The 20,190-nt window shown below is 43.9% G+C and overlaps 1 protein-coding gene across 1 annotated transcript; it reads left to right on the plus strand.

Moving 5' to 3' along the window:
- The first annotated feature begins 363 nt into the window (after positions 1-363).
- DERL1 (derlin 1) lies at positions 364-19,987 on the plus strand. The gene is made up of 8 exons (XM_076329162.1): positions 364-683; positions 2,411-2,522; positions 5,584-5,648; positions 7,333-7,359; positions 9,354-9,449; positions 10,141-10,193; positions 14,204-14,314; positions 16,055-19,987. Exons 1-8 carry the CDS (start codon positions 531-533, stop codon positions 16,191-16,193), a joined length of 756 nt encoding a protein of 251 aa, XP_076185277.1. The 5' UTR covers positions 364-530; the 3' UTR covers positions 16,194-19,987.
- Positions 19,988-20,190: the final 203 nt, after the last annotated feature.

Consider the following 20,190-nt stretch of genomic DNA (forward strand, 5'->3'; position numbering starts at 1 on the left):
ACAGGGGAGCGGAGCGCGGCCAGCGCCGGATAATACCTAAAGTGGAGCCACGTCTGATAAAAGAATATATGTTTATAATATCATGTCGCGTCCTATCAGGCAAATATCTTTACAACATAAGGCAATGGGTCATTTAATACGTTTTTTCAGGCTTACTGCCCGTTCACTCTTGTTACAGGCGCCCTCGCGCTACTAAATACAGCTTCGGGGAAAGGGGCCGACTGCGGGCCCAGCCCGCGGGGACGGCGGCACCGTCACCCGGCAACGGCGGGTCGCTCCCCCCCTCCCCCCGAGGCGGGACTTCCGGCACTGCCGTTGCCCCGGCAGCCAAAGGGGCGTGGCCGGAAGTCGCGGCGGCTCGGCCGAATTCGGCGGCGCCACGTCTGGCTCGGGGCTCCCCTCCCTGCCTGAGGCGGCGACGGCGGCGGCGGGAGCAGCGGGCGGAGCGCGGCCGGACCCTCGCCTCTCCTCTCCCTCAGCAGCCGGTTCGTAGCGAGGCCTCGGCGGTGGCCGGGCGCGGCGGCGGCGACATGTCGGACCTGGGGGACTGGTTCCGGAGCATCCCGCTGATCACCCGCTACTGGTTCGCCGGCTCCATCGCGGTGCCGCTCATCGGCAAGCTGGGCCTCGTCAGCCCCGTCTACCTCTTCCTCTGGCCCGACGCCTTCATCAACCGCTTCCAGGTACCGGCCGCACTACCGGTCCCGGCGTGCCGTGCGGCGCCCGCGCCATGAGAGAGCCCAGTCCGGGGCGCGCTGGGCATTCTGGGAGTTGTAGTGAGCGGCTGGCCGGGCTCCGGACTGGGGGCTGCGGGCGGGGGCTGGGGGCTGGGGGCTGCGGGCGGGGGCTGGGCCCCTCCCCCGGCCTCCGCGGCCGCGCTGGGAGGAAATCGCGCAGCGAGGCAGCCCTTAGGAGCGGCCCAGATCACCTCTAGCGGGAAGCCGGGCCTGCCGTCCTATGTAAGGCCTGCGAGCTGGGCCCCGGGTTTAGCTAGTGCTCTGCCCCCGCAGGCCCCGGGCTCCCCACCAAGGTGACACAGGCTGCGGTGCCTGGCCCTGCCAGGGCCCCTGGGTGAGCCGGGAAGGGCTGTGGCCCTTGACAGGCCCTGTAGTTCGTCTTGCATCTCATTCTGGTGCCTTTTTTTCCCAAGGGGGGTTGTTCTGGCTGGCACCGGTTGTTGTGCCAAGGCACTCTATACTCAAAAAAACGGTGGCTGTGACTTCAGGTGACTTGCCCAGCCTCTGTTGTGCGATTGTGTGGGTGTGACCTTGGGAACAGGAGTTATAGGCAGGTGCACAACTGTCCTAAACCGCAGGTGGCTCTGGAGATAGTAAGGCAGAGAAAGAGAAGTGCGTCCTTTGCACCTTCTTAACGTTTCTTGCTTGGAATTTGAAAAAGCTTGTGTTTGGGATTGTCAACTTCTGTGCCTAGGTATGGTTGACATAAACTAACAACTGAAGTCTTGAGGTTTCAGATATACAGTGTTTCTGGATGCGTTAGCAATATCAAAAGTGGTCACAAACTGGACATAGTCTTTTTCCTTGCATTGGGAGGAAACCAATGCAAGGAAACACTGAACCAAACACGGTTGCAGGTGTGTAGGGGGAGAGCACCCATTGGATGAACTGAAGATGAAAGTGAAGGAAGAGGGAAGATCCCAGCCTTTAAATTTCTATTATATGTGCTCATTATATCTTCAGTGAAAAAGACTGAGTGCAAAAAATGACAAAAAGATAGCTCTATCTGTAGTCTGTTTCATGTATTGTCCCCAAAATTTAGTAGCTTAAATGACTGTTTTTTCCTCGGGTTCTGTTATTCCTTCTGGCACTGTGATGTTCAGGATCCCAATACTCTGTGCGGAAGTGTTGCCAGTTAAAGAGCTCATTCATAAATGGCCAGACATTTTCTGTCCTTGCTACATGCTGCCATGCAGTTGGCTGTGCCCGATATTGATAGCTGGGAGACTCTCTGAAGCAGGCGCAAAATGCCCAGAGCAGCGCGTGCTGTCTGGAGCAGTACGCTAAAGGCCATTGTCTGAATTCCTTGGCCTCTGTTCAACAGGTAAGAATGGATCCTGTATAGGCGCTTTTAAAACAGGGCGGCATCCTTGCAAGCATATCCCTTCTGCACTGCAATAAAGACTCAGTACTGCCAAGATGTGATGAAAGTGATCTGGGAAGTTGTTTGTGTGATTTCTGTTGCAATCTTTGTAGCTTTGCTTATCATTTAAAAAAAAACCAAACAACAAACAACTGGAAAAGCTGCTGAAGCAGCAGTAATTGATACTTGGGCTATTTTTAATCTCCTCCTTGATCTTCCAAGTAATTGGTAACAAATAAAAACAAAAAACCAATGCATATGAGTTCATTCTACAGTATATAAATACATCTTTATCTTTTGATCTGGACAGATCTGGCGGCCAATAACTGCGACTTTCTTCTTCCCAGTGGGACCTGGAACAGGATTTCTCTACTTGGTGAATTTGTATTTCTTGTATCAATATTCATCACGATTAGAAACAGGTATGTTATCCAGTAAAGTGTATGCACATGGTGAACTCTGCCCGGAGTTTATGATAGAGACTAAGCATTGTCAGATAGAGCTTCTTTTGGGAGTGGTTGTGGCGATGGGGTTGTGACTGATTCAGACAGAATTGTGAGAAAGATGGCTCATCTCTGTGCCCACTTATGTTGGTCAATGGGAAACTGCTCTGAAAACTGATTTTCTGTGACTGGCTCCTTCCCTTCGGCAGGGAGCCTGTTCCTTTAGGATCTGAACTTGATACTTCTTTCAGTAGGAAGGCCTGGTGCTTTTAGTTGTTGGATTTCAGGAAGTGAGGGAGAGAGGCTAAAAGATGATGTTACCTCTGTTTTCTTGTGTCTGATGTCCTTTTACATGGAAGGATGATAGAACATGTGTAATAATGTGTATATCCATGTTGAGAAAATAACAACGTCAGTTTTTCCTTTTTTTAAAAGGCAATGATGCTTATCTGTGTTATTCTATTGGTTATGTTGAATTGAGAGATACCTTGGACAAATGAAGTGTACCCCTCTGTCAAATAGAAATGTGAAAAAGTTAAGGAACTAGTTGGATTTTCAGTTGGGGGAAAAATTAAGAGTGGAAGAAAGGAGATCAAATAATGGATCACTTCTCTCAGAGATTGTTGTTAGGTATCTTCAAAACTGGTTTCATTTTGCATTGCACAGTTCATTAAAACTAAACAAAAATTGTTTCAGTTGAAGTAAATAATTAAACTATTTGCAAAGCTGAGCTCCTCCTGAAAGCCTTAATGAACAAGAATTTCTGTGTAGTTCTAATGGAGTCTTAGAACTGATGGTGTAAGTGGAAATGCATTGCAAGGAGATGTTTGGGAAGTCCCGTGATAGAGATCCCTGGTAAACCTGTCATCCAGAGGGTATTGTGGAATCCCATTTAAGTCATAAGAAGAGTAGCAGGGAAAGGGAGGATTTGTGCCAGATAGTATTTGGTTGTCTTCTTAGTGAAAGTAAGTAGCAGTTTAATAGCTAGAAACGGTTCCGCCTTCTCTTTGGGCCTTCCTGCAGTAGATTATGAACTCGAGTACTGGCAGTTACAACATTCTGCTGTGCAAAGCTATGTGTAGTAAGAGTTCCTGATTAATATATACAAATTATAAGACATCACTGCTTGTACATATACTTACAAGATGCTCTAGTTGTCTATGCTGTGGCAGAAGTCTCATGGAAGGAAGTCGATTCTTTCAGCAGTAAATTTACATTCCTGCTGTACAACACATCTGGATTTTGAAACTGGGAAGTCAGCTGTGGTGTTGTTTGAATCAATGCATTTTATATTACAGTCATTTTTCTGGATATAAATTAAGTTCTTGGTTAGGTCAGTCCTTCCTCTCTATGGAAAAAGGCTTGAATCCTTCTGAAAGTGGGAGGTGTGTATAAGTTGCTGATAATATGTTTACAGGTGGAAATCAGTGTAGGTCTATGCCTCCTTTTGTCTGTGAAACTGAGGAAGTGAAACGTCTATTTTCAGGGTTGTACACGGTTTTTGAGCATACGCTGGTGTTGCATGCTAGCTTCAAATTTAGCTGTCAAAAATATCCATATGGTTTTGTACTGTGCTTGTGCTTTCCTAACAAGCTGACCTCTAGCTTCCTGAGGAAAAGGAGATTGATGTGTTTTTGTTTTGTTTCTGTTGGAGAAGAACATAACAAATATCAACAGAGAAAGCAGAATATGCAGAGTTCACTCCCCAGCAGTACGAATGATGAGATTATGAGTCTGCAGCTCTTCCCCAATGACTGGATTATACCTGGGGCCCTACTGAAGGACCCAGTGGGCTAGAGCTCACCTTGCCCCTGTGCTGAGCTTTTTGGCAGCCTGTAGCTCAGTTTTCTTAGATATTCATTGGAAAGCCAACTTAAATAGTTTGTCTAATATTCTTGTTAGTAATCTCCTAGATAACGAGAAGTAAAAAACTTTAAGGGAATAATATTTGCTTTGATTTCTTCCTATTCTGGAGGAATTCCTGTGCTGGAGTTTCTACAGGGTTAGTCAGCTTCCTCTCTTTATTTGTTTCTATTTGTTGTATGGCAACAGTAAGGAGAAAACTCCAGTTTATGTAGTTCTCCAACTTTAAAACTTTCCAAAAGATTTTTTCAAAGGCTTTTTTTTTGTTTATTTTTTCCTGTCATGTAACTTGCATGGCTGAACTTAAACTTAAAATGACTAAAATATCAATTTTGTTTTACATAGGCTTGAGTTTCTGTAGTTATTCTAAAAATAGGTTTTCTTTCTTTAAATTTTTGGGGACATGTAAAATAGTTGTAGGAAGCCAAATAGTGCTAAAATTAAGCAGTGGCCTCCTTTCTAGGCATTTTGTTGTTTAATTATTAGCATGTAATTCAGCCTGTTTGTGGTGTGCTGTGTTTGTCACTGTGTGGTTTGGGTCTGTTTCAGCAGTATTCTCGGCTTTCCTTGCCTGCATGGAGCTATATGAAAGTTGATAGGAGTCTTGCTCAAATGCCGAGGTCCGCGCCAGCCTTTTACCACAGTTTGCAAACTGTGTACCCTCCTTGTCACATATGTTGTTTTTTCTGGAGTGTAAAAACTATCGTATCTCTTGAGTCTGACTAGGTGATGCAAAGAGGATGCAATTTGCCTATGTAAGGACTGGTTTTCACATGACTCGATCATTAAACTTGGTGTCTCTGCTTTTGCTGTGCAAGTGTATTTCCTTATTGTGTGCTTCTGACTGGCAGCTTCTTGTGAAGGATGGGGTCCAACTCCATTTTGAAGTCTTGTGAAGTTAAAAATCATTTATCTCCAGAGTTTAAGTGTGTTCTTTGAGTAGGACTGCTGTGTGTGCCCTTAATGCAATAGGCTGAATGTCTTCTTTTTTGGTCCTGTAGGTTGTTCTTTTATAAGGCCTTTTAAAATTAAAAAAAAAAAAAAAATCATAAACCACAGACTGCATGTAGGGCAACTGTTATTAAGTGAGCTTTTCTTAGACTCCTAAAAGTAAAAAAAAGTCCTAATTTCTTATCAAGATTTCAGTACCTTTCCTAACAATTCTTTTTATTTACAGGAGCTTTTGATGGAAGGCCAGCAGATTACATGTTCATGCTTCTGTTTAATTGGATCTGCATTGTTGTATCCTTCTGCTCATCATCAAACTTTTAGAATATTTTGGTTCTTCTATTTCTGCCTAAAATATGTTCAAAGACTAAGTTTTAGCAATGAACTGGTCAGGAATCTCATGAAGCTCAGCAAAGGCAAGTGCAGAGTCCTGCCCCTGGGGAGGAACAGCCTCAGGCACCAGCACAGGCTGGGGCTGACAGTCTGCAAAGCATCTTGGCAGAAAAGATGACCCCCTGCCTTGGTCAACACCAAGTTGACCATGATCCAGCAGTGTGCCTTTGTGGCAAAGGTGGCCACCAGCCGCCTGGGCTGCATTAGGCAGAGCACTGCCAGCAGGTTGAAGGAGGTGATTACTCCTTTCTGCTCCGCCCATGTGAGACATACGGGGGGCTGCATCCAGCTCCAGGTTCCCAAGTACGAGAGGGACACGGACATACTGGAGTTAGTCCAGTGAAGGGTCATGGCGATGATTAAAGGGTTGGAGCATCTGTCACATGAGGAGAGGCTGAGAGCTGGAAATGGGACGAGAGAGAACAGGCACAAAATGAACCACAGAAAATTCCATTTAAATGTAAGAAAGACCCTTTTTATTCTAAGGACAAACACTGGCACGGGTTGCCAAGAGAGGTTGTGGAACCTCCATCCTTGGAGATGCTCCCATTCTGTCTGTACTGTTGCTACCTCCTTGTAGCAATTTGCAGTGGCACAGCATGTGGAAAAAAGGGAGTGGTGACATCAGTGTGAACCACATACAGGCAGGAAAGCTAGTATGTAGAAATGCTGTCGCCTTTATCAATAGATTAACTATCTCTAGTCACATTCCACTGTATGGAGGGATTTGCTATGTCCTGCTAGTCCTGTTGAGCCACAGCAGTAACTAGGAGAACAACGAGGGTTTAGTTATGTTGTTAAGAAAACCATCAGCCTCATTGTGGTTGCAGGTTGTTGGCTGTAAGCTATTTGATGAATCTGATTGTGGCTTGACTTTCAAACTGGTCATTCAAAAGCTTCCAGTTGCTTGTTCCCTATATGATGTAAGAAGCAACCTGGATGCATGATCTGGGAAGATGCTTGGTGCCATTTTATACACATTCATGAACTGTTAAAAGCATTCTGATCACAGCAAAATTCTTCAGCAATTGTGTCCACTCAGCAGTTACTACCGCAAGTAGATCGTTTGGCTTCCAAGGTAGGAGAGTAGTATTAAAAGCCTGCATTGATGCACTTTCAAGAAATTATTTATTTTCTATGTCTCGGTGGCAATATATTGATTTTTTTTTTATGATCTGGTATTTCTTTAGTTAGAAACCCAACATTTTAGTCTTTAAAAAACTAATGAAAGAATCCAGCTGTTAAACCTGTAACATGCTTTTATGTAAGGACTGATTGTGTTTGTAGTTAGCAAGTTTCATCATGGAGGGAAGGCCAGTGCATCCGTCAGCCCTCAGGGTAATGACTTGAGGTGGTAGCTTGGAAGGCTACTGAAAAGCAGTTATTGAAACTAAGTGTGTAAGTCTCTAGATCATTGGAGGTTTTTCATTTTTTTCCAGTGGTTAACTTAAAACAGTGTTCCTGTGTAATATTAATTTTAAACATTAAAGGCCTTTGCATGTGTGTTCAGTGTGTGGGTGCAGCTTCTTTTTGTTGTTCTAGTCTATCAGGTTTTGCTGCGTTTTCCTTAATGGTGTGATGACAGATAACTGGCTTGGCAATGGACATGCAGGTAAGTGTAGTGCAGTTTCTTAAATAATAAACTTATGGAACTTTCTGACTACTTAATGACTTTATAGAGAGCATTATCGGCATAACTGCAGAATGTAGTTAAGCTAGGCTGGTTTAGTTTATATCAAAATGGACTGCTGTGTGTGTATTGTTAGTTTTTTAGTTTGGGTTAGCCTCAGCTAACGTCACAAGCCTGTATCTGACTCTGCCACTCCCAACCTAGTTAAGGAGTCAAGGAGTGAGAATTGGCTCTTTGTGCAGTCAGGAATTGTTCAGCCTTTTACTAAAATGGACACAAGATGTCACCTATGCACTGTTTCCTCTAATGAATGGAGCTCTGCATTCTTACTTTTTTACCTAAAAATGGTTCTTGGGTTTGTTAGTCTTCTCAAATTCAGTGTGCCTTTTACTTGCCCACAGAAGATCTTTTTGTGGAAAATGCAGCTTTAGATCAGAACTATGAAGTTCAAAATCCTCACAAGAATGATTTAAAATAGTGGTCTAAAGAACCGGTTTCAATGAGGTAGTTCTTATCCCACCACATATTAAGAGGGGAAATGAGGGAGTGTTTCTTGGACACAACAGAGTATCAGATAACTGCATGTCTTCAGCCTGCCTCTGCTGTTCTCTCCTCATCTTGTTCTGTCCCCGTCACCCAAAGCCTGCACCAATATCTCTAATATTCTGTACAGTATTATCTTAGCATTTATTAGATCACTTATCAGTCTCACCCGGTAGACAAAAATAGCCATCATGCATCTGCAGTCAAGACTGAGTTCTGTTAAGGTCTGTCCATAACTTTGCGCTTAAACTTTTTTTTGCTGTGGGGAAGACACCACAAAACTCTTTTCAAAAGCGTGCTGAAGTCACCCATCCGTTTTATGAATTTCAGACTGATTGTGTTGATTTGTGTCTTTTTAAAAAGGTACTTAAAATGGGTTTATATCTGCATACAAAGTACTGTTTAAAAGAGAATCAGTTGTTTGATGTACAAATGTGTTTTTCTTAGAAATAAGGTTTTTTTTGCTTGTGTTGAGTGACTTGCTTGAAAGTGAGAAGATAGAGTAGGATAGCTGGGCCTCTATCTAATTTCTGAAAGTATTTGACATGGGAATATTACTTTGTTTTTCTAGTAAAATAGAAATGGTTTTAATAAAGATCCTAAGGTTCTTGTGTGACAAGTCAGACTGCTGGTGCACCGTAGGGCTGGGGGAAGGCTGGACTGATGCCGGTGTGCCAGCTTTAACGTGGAACCTGTTAAATAGCAGCACCCCTGAAGGGATGAGTTTTAACCTCTCTTCCAAACACAAGAGCTGGTTTGTAGCATTAAACCAGTTCGTGGAAATGTTGCTGACACAATCTGTCTTCAATTTAGAAATCAGCAGATAGCTAAAACAGTGCTTTATATTTGTTTCACTACAAATAGTCCAATCGGCTAATATACAGGCACAGTAAGGAGGTATTTGAAACAGTCTCATCTCTGGCATGGAGCACAGGTTAACTCCGAGCTCTACCAAGGTGGCTTTGCCAAGGCAGGCTGCGGTACTCTGAAACGGTGATTTACTGGTGCACCTTCCCTCTGTGGGGCTCTGAGGGGGGCGTAGCTGGCAATTCATGGAGTAACACTTCATCCGGCGTATTAGCTTAGCCTCAGATGAGTGTGTTTGGGTTAGTGCCCTGGGTTGTGAATGGAAATGATTGTGGCACAAGTATGTCGCTGACTCTGCTGTAGGTGTGCTGCCAAGCAGCTGAGAGCAGAGGAGTTCACCACAGCTGCTCTTTCACTTGGTGCAAGTTGGAGCCCTTTGCTTTGGCATGGTCTTGCAAAAGAGAATGACCAAGTAGGTTCTGCTTAGCTTTCTCAATAGCTTTTGAACAGATCCATGACACATGATGGCAAAGATTCTGGGGCAATCTTTAAAGCTCCTGCTGCCTGTTTAAGTTTCTCGGGCTTCTGTGAATGTGTTGGTAACTTTTTTTTTTAAAACATTGCAGTTGCTGATGATTCCACTCATCATGTCAGTACTTTATGTGTGGGCCCAGCTGAACAGAGACATGATTGTATCATTTTGGTTTGGAACAAGATTTAAGGTATGTCAGACAGAATATTGGAAAGGTTTCTGCCCCGAAGACGCACATGAAGGTGGTGAGGGGCAAAATGTAAATATTTTCTCTTATTAAAGGCGTCCCATGCTTTCACATAGCTATATACTCCTTGAGATGCAGCAAAGACAGATTTCTTCATGGTCTTCCATACGGTGTCACTCAGTGTGGCTTTACTGAAAAGATGTCCCGATAACTGAAATTCATCGGTCTGAAAAGAGGAAAAAATTCCTGATAGATATTAACCTGGATAAAAGCTGAATGTAGCGACACTGTAGTGACAAAATGTTGGTATTTTAAGTTGTCCTTTCCTGTGCAATCTTGTCTGTTTCTGCCAGGTCTTGCAGTGAAAACTCTTTTGATCATTGTTTCCAGACCTTTTCAAAATCGGAAATATTAGGACTTTGTTTCAGATGTAAGCTTGCTGTGGAACATAGAGTGTGAAAGATGCATCTACTTATAATGTCTAAATGAGTATGATTTGTCTAAAAATGTTAGTGGTCGCTCAGTTTGAAGTATCCTACCTTGTTAGGTAGAATCTGCTTAAGTTAATATATCAGGATTTGTGTAATGCCTAAAATATTGAGATTATAATCATGCTTATTAGTGCAGTGGGAAGTTGAGCAGGTTAATGTCCTTAACTTGTACTTACTTCTCTCTCCATTGCGTTCTTTTTCAGGCCTGTTACCTTCCATGGGTTATTCTGGGATTCAACTACATCATTGGTGGATCGTACGTATTTATGTATATGGCTAATTTGAAGTTATAAAAGCTTTTAGAGCTATTGAACTTATTGCTGAATTTAGAAGCAATATTAAAATAAGAGGCTTAAACCTGTATAATGTGACTGATAATGCTCAGTGTCACATGGTGGTCATTTAAGATAAAAGCAAAGAGGCGATGTGCATGTGAGAACTAGAGAATGTAGGTGAGGGGGGAAAGTAATAAGAATTTGGTTTATTTTCTAGTAAATCTATGCATTAGGCCTTTTCCTTACTAAAAGAGTAATGCACAGTAAAGAAAGATCATAGAATAGTTTGGGCTGGAAGGGACCTCTAAAGGGCATCTAGTCCAACCCCCCTGCTGTGGGCAGGGACATCTTCAACTAGATCAGGTTGCTCAGAGCCCCCTCCAACCTGACCTTGAATGTTTCCAGGGATGGGGCATCCGCCACCTCTCTGGGCAACCTGTGCCAGTGTTTCACCACCCCCAGCGTAAAATATGTCTTCCTTATATCTAGTCTAAATCTACCCCCCTTTAAGTTAAAGCCATTCCCCTTTGTCCTGTCGCAACAGGCCCTGCTAAAAGGTTTGCTGCCATCTTTTTTAGAAGCCCCCTTGAAGTACTGATAGGCTGCAATAAGGTCTCCCCAAAGCCTTCTCTTCTCCAGGCTGAACAACTCCAACTCTCTCAGCCTTTCTTCATAGGAGAGGTGTTCCATCCCCCTGATCATTTTTGTGGCCCTCTTCTGGACCTGCTCCAACAGGTCTGTGTCTTTCTTATGCTGAGGGCTCCAGAGCTGGACACAGTACTCCAGGTGGGGTCTCACCAGAGCAGAGCAGAGCAGAGTAGAGGGGCAGAATGCCCTCCCTCGACCTGCTGGCCACGCTTCTTTTGATGCAGCCCAGGATACGCTTGGCCTTCTGGGCTGCGAGCGCACATTGCTGGCTCATGTCCAGCTTTTCATCCACCAGTACCCCCAAGTCCTTCTCGGCAGGGCTGCTCTCAAGCCCTTCATCCCCCAGCCTGTAGTGATACCGGGGGTTGCCCCAACCCATGTGCAGGACCTTGCACTTGGCCTTGTTAAACCTCATGAGGTTCCCACGGGCCCACTTCTCAAGCTTGTCCAGGTCCCTCTGGATGGCATCCCATCCCTCTGGCGTGTCGACCGCACCACTCAGCTTGGTGTCATCTGCAAACTTGCTGAGGGTGCACTCGATCCCACTGTCTATGTCATTGATGAAGACATTAAACAGTACCGGTCCCAATGCGGACCCCTGCGGGATGCCACTCGTCACCAATCTCCATCTGGACATTGAGCCGTTGACCAGTACCCTCTGGATGCGACCATCTAACCAGTTCCTCACCCACCGGACAGTCCACCCATCAAATCCCTACCTCTGCAGTTTAGAGAGAAGGAGGTTGTGGGGAACTGTGTCAAAGGCCTTACAGAGGTCCAGACAGACGACATCTGTAGCCCTTCCCGTGTCCACTGATGTAGTCACTCCATCATAGAAGGCCACTAGGTTAGTCAGGCAGGACTTGCCCTTGGTGAAGCCATGCTGGCTGTGTCGAATCACCTCCCTGTCCTCCATGGGCCTTAGCATAGCTTCCAGAAGGATCTGCTCCATGATCTTCCCAGGCACAGAGGTGAGACTGACTGGCCTGTAGTTCCCCGGGTCTTCCTTTTTTCCCTTTTTGAAAATGGGGGTTATGTTTCCCCTTTTCCAGTCAGTGGGAACTTCTCCGGGCTTCCATGACTTCTCAAATACGATGGAGAGTGGCTTAGCAACTTCATCCGCCAGTTCCTTCAGGACCTGCAAATGGATCTCATCGGGTCCCATGGACTTGTGCACCTTCAGGTGCCTTAGGTGGTCTTGAACCTGATGTTTTCCCACAGTGGGTGGCTCTTCATTCTCCCAGTCCCTGCCTTTGCCTTCTGCTGCTTGGGCGGTGAAGACCGAGGCAAAAAAGTCATTGAGTACCTCCGCCTTCTCCGTGTCCTGGGTAACCAGGTCTCCCGTTTCGTTCCGGAGAGGGCCCACATTTTCCCTCATCTTCCTTTTATCCCCGACGTACCTATAGAATCTTTTCTTGCTGCCTGATGTCCCTGGCCAGATTTCATTCTCTCAGGGCTTTAGCTTTCCCAACCTGATCCCTGGCTGCTTGGACAATTTCTCTGTATTCCTCCCAGGCTACCTGTCCTTCCTTCCACCCTCTGTAGGCTTCCTTTTTGTCTTTGAGTTTGTCCAGGAGCTCCTTGTTCATCCATGCAGGCCTCCTGGCGTTTTTGCCCGACTTCCTCTTTGTTGGGATGCATCGCTCCTGAGCTTGAAGGAGGTGATCCTTGAATATCACCCAGCTTTCTTGGGCCACTCTTCCCTCCAGGGCTTTGGCCCATGGCACTCTACCAAGCAGATCCCTGAAGAGGCCAAAGTCTGCTCTCCTGAAGCCCAGGGTAGTGAGCTTGCTGTGCGCCCTCCTCGGTGCCCTAAGGATCTTGAACTCCACCATTTTGTGGTCACGGCAGCCCAGGCTGCCCTTGAGCTTCACGTTCCCCACCAGCCCTTCCGTGTTGGTGAGAACAAGGTCCAGCATAGCACCTCTCCTCGTTGGCTCCTCTACCACTTGGAGAAGGAAGTTATCATTGACGCATTCCAGGAACCTCCCGGATTGCTTATGCCCTGCTATGCTGTCCCTCCAACAGATGTCGGGGTGGTTGAAGTCCCCCATGAGGACCAGGGCTTGTGAGCGTGAGGCTGCTCCTATCTGTCTATAGAGGGCCTCATCCACTCGGTCTTCCTGGTCAGGTGGCCTGTAGCAGACCCCCACTGTAATGTCACCTGTCCCTGCCTTCCCTTTAATCCTGACCCATAAACTCTCGGTCGGCTCCTCACCCATTCCCCAGGCAGAGCTCCATGCACTCCAGGTGGCCATTGGCATAGAGGGCGACACCTCCTCCTCGTCTCCCCTGCCTGTCCTTCCTAAAGAGCCTGTATCCCTCCATCCCAGCACTCCAATCATAGGAGCCATCCCACCACGTCTCCGTGATGCCAATAAGGTCGTAGCCCTGCAGGCGTGTGCACGTCTCTTAACTCCTCTTGTTTATTCCCCATGCTACGTGCGTTTGCATCCCATATGATATGTCATCCCATATGACAAACCATCGTTACTGGTTTTAGAAACAAATTTAGCTTGGCTCTGATAGTGCTGTTACTTCTTTCCCTCACAGTCTTACCCAGCGTGATGGTTTTTTCAGCTTGTGAGACATGGGTAAATGGCAATAACAAGCCCACAGAGTGCCATATTAGCACCTGCTGAATATGTTGGTCTGTCTTGGGTTTCTTTGACTAAATTCCATGATGCCGAAATCCCCTCTGTGCACGATCTTTCCCATTGGTGCCCTGCATTGGTTGGGGCCTCTTGGTGCCGCTGTAACACAATTGGTGACAATAACAAATTATGTGGTTGATTTATAAAAGGAGGAGATAGTACAGCAAAACCAAATTCCCTTTTTTGGCTGTGCCTCCTACTGACTCATCTGTCACTTGAGAAAACTGCTTGCTGTTAGATACCTGCTGTTTCTATGCATGACAGAAGATACTCAAGGGCCTCCATTCAGCAGTGTTTTTGCAAAATTGGGAACAAAACAGTTCAGTACAGCAGGAGACAGGTTGTTCAGTGAAAACAGTGGTAACTTCTCAAGCTCCGCAGACTATTATTTTAGACACTAATAGCTGTACGGTCTAATTCCTTGATGTAAACACGTATTTAATTGCGTTTTCAGTACAGACTGTAGAGAAGTCTTGGAAGGGAGGGTGGAACAGCCTCTTGATGTGTTGGCACTGAAGGTTGGCCCTTCTAAAGTGGCTGCAAAATACTGAGGGAAGGGAAATTTTCTGTGGCTCATGGCCCCGGCAATGCCCATGGCAGGTGAACAGTAGTAACTGGCAGAAGATGGTCACTTGTTTATTTTCAGTGAAGACAGCATGTGAAACAATTCTTTTTCTTTTGCCTTGCAGAGTCATCAATGAGCTGATAGGGAATCTGGTTGGACACCTGTATTTCTTCTTAATGTTTAAATATCCAGTGGATTTGGGAGGAAGGAATTTTCTGTCCACACCTCAGTTCCTGTAAGCTGGCTTTATTCTTTATCTCACTGTTTGTTTGGTCCAATTTTCTGTATTGTTCATCAGACATATTTGCTGGGATTGTAAAGTGTAAAATACTTTGCTAAATCAACCTGCTTCAGACTATCATATTGACTGTGCTGCTGAGTCATCAAAAACATTGTTTCTTGTAAATGTGAGAGTTCTTTGTTACCCCTATGGATGGCTTGTGTCCTTTACCCACTCTAAAGAATGAGAGTAAAAGTCATAGTTCTGCTAGTGAATTGAGCTGTAGTAAAGAAAACTACCTAACAATTATAAGATGGTATCAAAATTTTCTCCTGTAAATGACTTTTTATCTGCATTTCCATGTATCGTTACAGTAGCTACCAGTTCAGCAACCTGTAACAATAATAGGAGTCAGTTGCAGACTTGTTCAGGACTATAATATGTACTCTGCTTTGCAGTTGGTACCAGTCACCTTGACTGAGACTTGGTTTCTAAAGTGATTTTTCTTGCGATCTGTTCATTGTTTTGCCATTCAAATACTATGATCAGAAGCCAAAGTTTGTAGCTTCAGTTACCCTTGTCCTCATCCTTTTGGGTTGTAAATATTCTTTCTCTACCAAACTTTAGTTAGCAACTCAGTTAACCCTTCTTATAGCATAAACTGTTAATTATAAGATACAAGTTGAATTACGAGCAGGGAAGCTTTATATTCTACTTTTGTGTTTGCAAGCCTTTCTGGTAAACCTAATTTTCCATAAAGATTAGAAGACAAAACGTTGTTTTAAAATGTCTTTCAAGGTAAAAACAGCTCTGAAGTTGCCATCAGTCTTGTTGGTTATGTGTAATTCTCTTGATTCTTCATATGAGTATTCAATTTTTCTCTATATTCGAGAAGCAGGAACAGAAGTACTGCAAACATCTCTAAAGAGGAATAAATTCTGCCTTTGCACCGTAATGTGTTTTTAAAAAAAGGTGCTGTGATGAATTACAGATATCTTTAATATAATAATGAAGAACTTTTTCTATACAGGATCATTTTTCTTGTAGAAAGGAATCTGGGTTTTATGTCTGGGCCTCAGATTTTCATGGTCAAATTCAGCAAGGGATTTGCAGGAGCTCGGTGTAACTACTGTAGAGCTGAAATGACTCTGCATTGATGGCATCCCTTGCAAAATGCAGAAGCTGTATTTTAGATCACACTGTCTATTTAGATGGTAGCCTAAGTTGGATGATAAGGTCTTATAGCTCTGATTTGCTTGAGCTTTGATTTCAGACAAGCTAGTTGCTTGAGCCTGTTTCCCTTAGTCTCTTTGGTCCTCAGTTCCTCAGGAATGTTTACTTAGGGAGCAGTGAGATGGTTGGATGCTGTGATAACAGGAGCTTTGTAAGCTAAAGAGAGATGCTCAGAAGTGATTTGGAGTTTTTTATTATTTCCCCTAAAAAAAGGAAGAGAAGTTATGGGAATTAAGTTTGTATCACAGCATTTATTCTCAACAATGAGACTCCCTTATCATGTGGGTTTTTTCCCTCTGTTTGGATTATTGTATCTAATCATATCCCAGAGATGGAAGTTCCCCAGAATTCCCATTTCTGTGTGCTGAGGGCTTAGATTTGGAAAGAATTCTGTGAAGTACTGTGAAAAGCCAGCTTTATTGCAAAGTCTAGCAGCTAAAAGGAAGTGCAAAGTAGTCTGGCATTTACCCCCAAGGTACAGCTGTTTCTCAAACTCTCTCCTTCTCTCCTGGCTTGTCCTAGGTACCGCTGGCTGCCAAATAGGAGAGGAGGAGTGTCGGGGTTTGGTGTCCCACCTGCTAGCATGAGAAGAGCTGCAGAAGATCAGCAGGGTGGTGGAAGACACAACTGGGGCCAAGGTTTCCGGCTAGGTGACCAGTGAAGAACTCCTGCCCTTGGAAAACAGCAACTCTTTGGTTTTAATTGGACGTAGGACCGACCCTTCCTGGTGCAGAGCATGCTTAAGAACTGAGCTCTCTGTAGTACTGTTGGATTTAACTGATTAGAAAGAATGTTTCTGGTTCAAGAGGAAATTTAAAAACTCCAGAAGGGAAAAATGTAGATCTTGCTCCAGGTTAGCCAGTAGTGTCCAATTTGATTCTGCCATTAAAAAAAGCCTTCTTTATACAGTATTGTCTGCCTGTCACAACAGACATCCATTGTGCTGTCTTGTTCCACGATGTGATGGAACAAGCTAATGGTGTTCTGTCTCGCCTGGTATGTTAAAAGCTTTGTTGACCGTGGTAAGGTAAGAATCCAGTGTGAGGCAGATGGGTCAAACTAACCCCAAAGTTTAGGAGGCTGACTTTTTCCATAGCTGTGCTTAAGTCCCAGGGTCTTTGGAAACATTATTTAAGTGATCTCTACTGCATTCATAAAGCAAAGTGCAAATGTTTCATTTCTATTATTAAGCTGTATTTTAAGGTGGGGGGGTTCTTGCTGTGCAGCATTTGTCCTACCTGCTACAGCATGGGATGGGCAAGACTAAAGATAAGAGCGCTTTCATTTGAAATGGCAATAACAGATATTCACAGAATTGAAATCTCTGAACTCTTCATGGCATGTTACAAGGCTTGTGCTGTTGAAACTGAAGTTGTCTGGCTTCCCCCCCCCCCCCCCCCCGAGATCTGTGAATTCTTGACTTCAAGGTTCCTATTTTGATTGCAAAATTGGGTAGCACAAATACTACTTTAACCACAACGATGTGTTACATTTTCTAGTTCATGTAAAGGGTACTGACTGCAACATTATGTTTGTTAACTGAATCTTCAGCTTTCTATTAAAAGCTTTAAGACATCAAAGAATCAAAGCTGGAAATAAACTTTTCCAGGGTCAAGATACAATAGAACAGATTGCTTTACTATAGGACTCTTTCATTGTCAAATAAGAAATTATGTACACTGTTTATTAGTATCTGTACTTTTTTGGTAAAACTTTTTGACATGGAGAAGGGAATGATTCTGTACAGTAGTTTTCCTTGTACTGGGTTCCTGTAGGCAGAGCACAGGGCTAAGATCCAGGAAGATGTAATGCCAGCTTGTTACTGACTCACCACATGGACTTGAGCGAACTTACTTATCTCAGTTTTCCCAGGTGTAAGGAGGACTCATGCATGTTTCGTAGCATTCTTAAAAGGTAGCTGTCCCCCGCTCCCCTAGGTGGGAGCTGCTAGTGAGCAAGGTAAGGCTTAGGTTCACATAAATGACAACACTTAAGCTAGGAACGCGATTACTCTAAGCTTAATCGAGACTTCTAAATTGGAATATAGTTGCTCCCTTTTCGTTTTATAGTTGGAGGAAGAGCAGCACTGTCACTAGGATGAGATTCAAGACTGAATTTCCCTTTAGCATTTGTCTGTCTTTTTACTGGGTAGGTAGGGTACAGAAGGCTGTTGTGCCCCAACTTAGGTATCTCAGGTATCTATAAGTAGGTGAAGTGAATCTGGGCCAAAACATTTTTATTACTACTTTGTTTCTTCACTAAACCTGGGTTCTGAAGTTTTAAAAACTTGTAAATACTGCGTGATGTGAAACTGAGTGGAAAATAAGCAGTCGGACTGGAAGTTTTCAGCTGGCTTGCTTGAAAAAAAAGCATGCTCATTTCTTCACTGCAACTCAATTTTGTTGATCTGGCTTGTTGAAAAATGTAGAAAACTGGTAATGATCTTATTGTGGGCTTAGATTTTACAGGAACTTGGAGTTCAGAAATCACCTGCCATTTTTGTCTATTCAGTGATAAGTTTTAAAGATGCTCTTTTGTCTTTCTTTGTATAAAATGGTAGGTAGAAAAGAGGACTGCAATGTTGTAAATACTAATCTATCATTGACTGACAGCTGTTATTTGATGCTACCTTGAAAAGACTGAGCACCACCATTTTTATAGGAGTCACGATGCAGCTGGTCTTTTTAGTCATATCACTGTCTCCAAAGCATTTGTCTTCATTTTGAGTCAGGACCTAACTGTTAAGTAAAGATGCAAGAGTTTGTGACTCAGCTAAAACCCTGGCACACTCAAATTGCAGAACATCTTTGTACAGAAGGCCAGAAGGAAGGCTTGGGTGGGAGGAGGGATGGCAAAAGTCATTGTCCTGGCCCAGTGCACTGTGTTGGGTCTTGCTTTCTAGTGCATCCTCCTTCTATAAATGAAGAGGAAAAGGTTTGCGAGGCAAATAGACTTCTGATAAATCTTGATTAGCTTTTGAGCTGCTTCAGGTCAATTTACTTTGGCTTACAGAAGATTCACTTCAGAACTTCGTATTACGAGCGTAGTCTGTTTTTTCTCTCACTTGTCACTTGACCTGAAGCACTGTCCTCCAGCGTACACTGAAAATGGCAGTTTCTTGTTAAATGAGTACCTCCTTTCTTATTTTGTACAGGTAACTTCCCTTTTTGTAACCAATTTTTGTTGGCAAAGTTTTAAATTAAAGTTTTAATCTCTGTTACTGTCTCTGTTTTGCTAAATCATATTTCAGCTTAAGACAAGCCTTGTGATCTGCACATCTCTGGGGAATGTCTGACAGCTGCACTGTGACACCACCTCCTGCTTTTGATAAAAGTACTCAAGAAAATGACCTGCTTTTGGGTGGGAGTCTCGTCTTCTCTGATCGGTTGCAAAATCGTAAAGGCATTTTCTTTGTCTCAGTTTATTACCGTGAGTTTTGACAGTCTGTGTCCTTCCTGGGCTATTATCATTTTACAGCTTTTTTTTTTGTATACTTGATGATTCATTCTTTATTGTCCTCTGGGAGGAAGTATCCTTCTACTCACCCTCAAACTTTGTGGGATTGATAGAGATCACTTACTTTTCCAGGGGTAAGCTTGGTATGCTGCAATACCGTCTCTCTGTCCAGCCAGATGTGCACAGCTGCCAGAATTCCTTTTGAGGCTCTTATCTCAACTGATTTGGAGACACATTGGGCATCCTGTGAATGACTCTTCTGGTCCTCATGGTTCATCTAGCTGCACTTTTCCTGTTTGTTACCATAGAGGCACCAAAGAAGATCATGGACTTGGTACATAAGGCACTGTGTGAATTTGTTGTGCTTCTTGCACTGGAAAGTCTTGGTCCATACTGAATGCACCAGATAGAACAGCATGGCAAGTGTGTGCCTTTCAGTTTTGCTCCAGTTGTGTAAAAAGTCAGCGGAAGAGCCAGGAATATGAAATCAAATGCTTCTAAAATGCTTCATCTTTCATTCCTATCACTTTGTCTTGGCCACAGCTTCTCTCTCAACACAACTTGGTAATGTGGTGTTGCTAGTGACTTAATGAGAAACTGGACCTGTTGCTTCATTCTGTCATCTAATTGTCGCATTAGGAAAAATGAGAGGCTTTAATTTTCAGAATAGCATATTGTTTGCAATACAACAATATTGTATTTATATATCACTGTGTACCTTATCGGGGGGAAGACTGCTTTGCCTTGATGGTTAAGGTAGTGAACTGGAGAGATACATACTAATTTACAGTCTGAAGCTTCTGATGCTTCAAATCAACTAATGGCTTTGTAATCCTGTTCTGCATCCGTAAAATGAAGATGATTTGTATTCTCCCTTGTTCTGTGCTAGGCTTAGGATGATGGATCAATTTGTACTTGCCATAGTATGGTGGAGCACTAATTTTGATGAAGATGTTCTTAATATTGCCATCGCCTGCAGTAGTAAATGGCTTTTCTTGTTTTGTGTGTCGCTAGATTCTTATTTTGCCATGAGTGATAGTAACAATGTGACTTGAAACTCAGAATTGAGTCTATTGTCATGGTTTTATTAATCATAGAATCATAGAATAGTTTGGGTTGGAAGGGACCTCTAAAGGGCATCTAGTCCAACCCCCCTGCCGTGGGCAGGGACTTCTTCAACTAGATCAGGTTGCTCAGAGCCC

This window comes from Aptenodytes patagonicus, chromosome 2 (assembly GCF_965638725.1).
Source record: "Aptenodytes patagonicus chromosome 2, bAptPat1.pri.cur, whole genome shotgun sequence".
NCBI classification, from domain to species: Eukaryota; Metazoa; Chordata; class Aves; order Sphenisciformes; family Spheniscidae; genus Aptenodytes; species Aptenodytes patagonicus.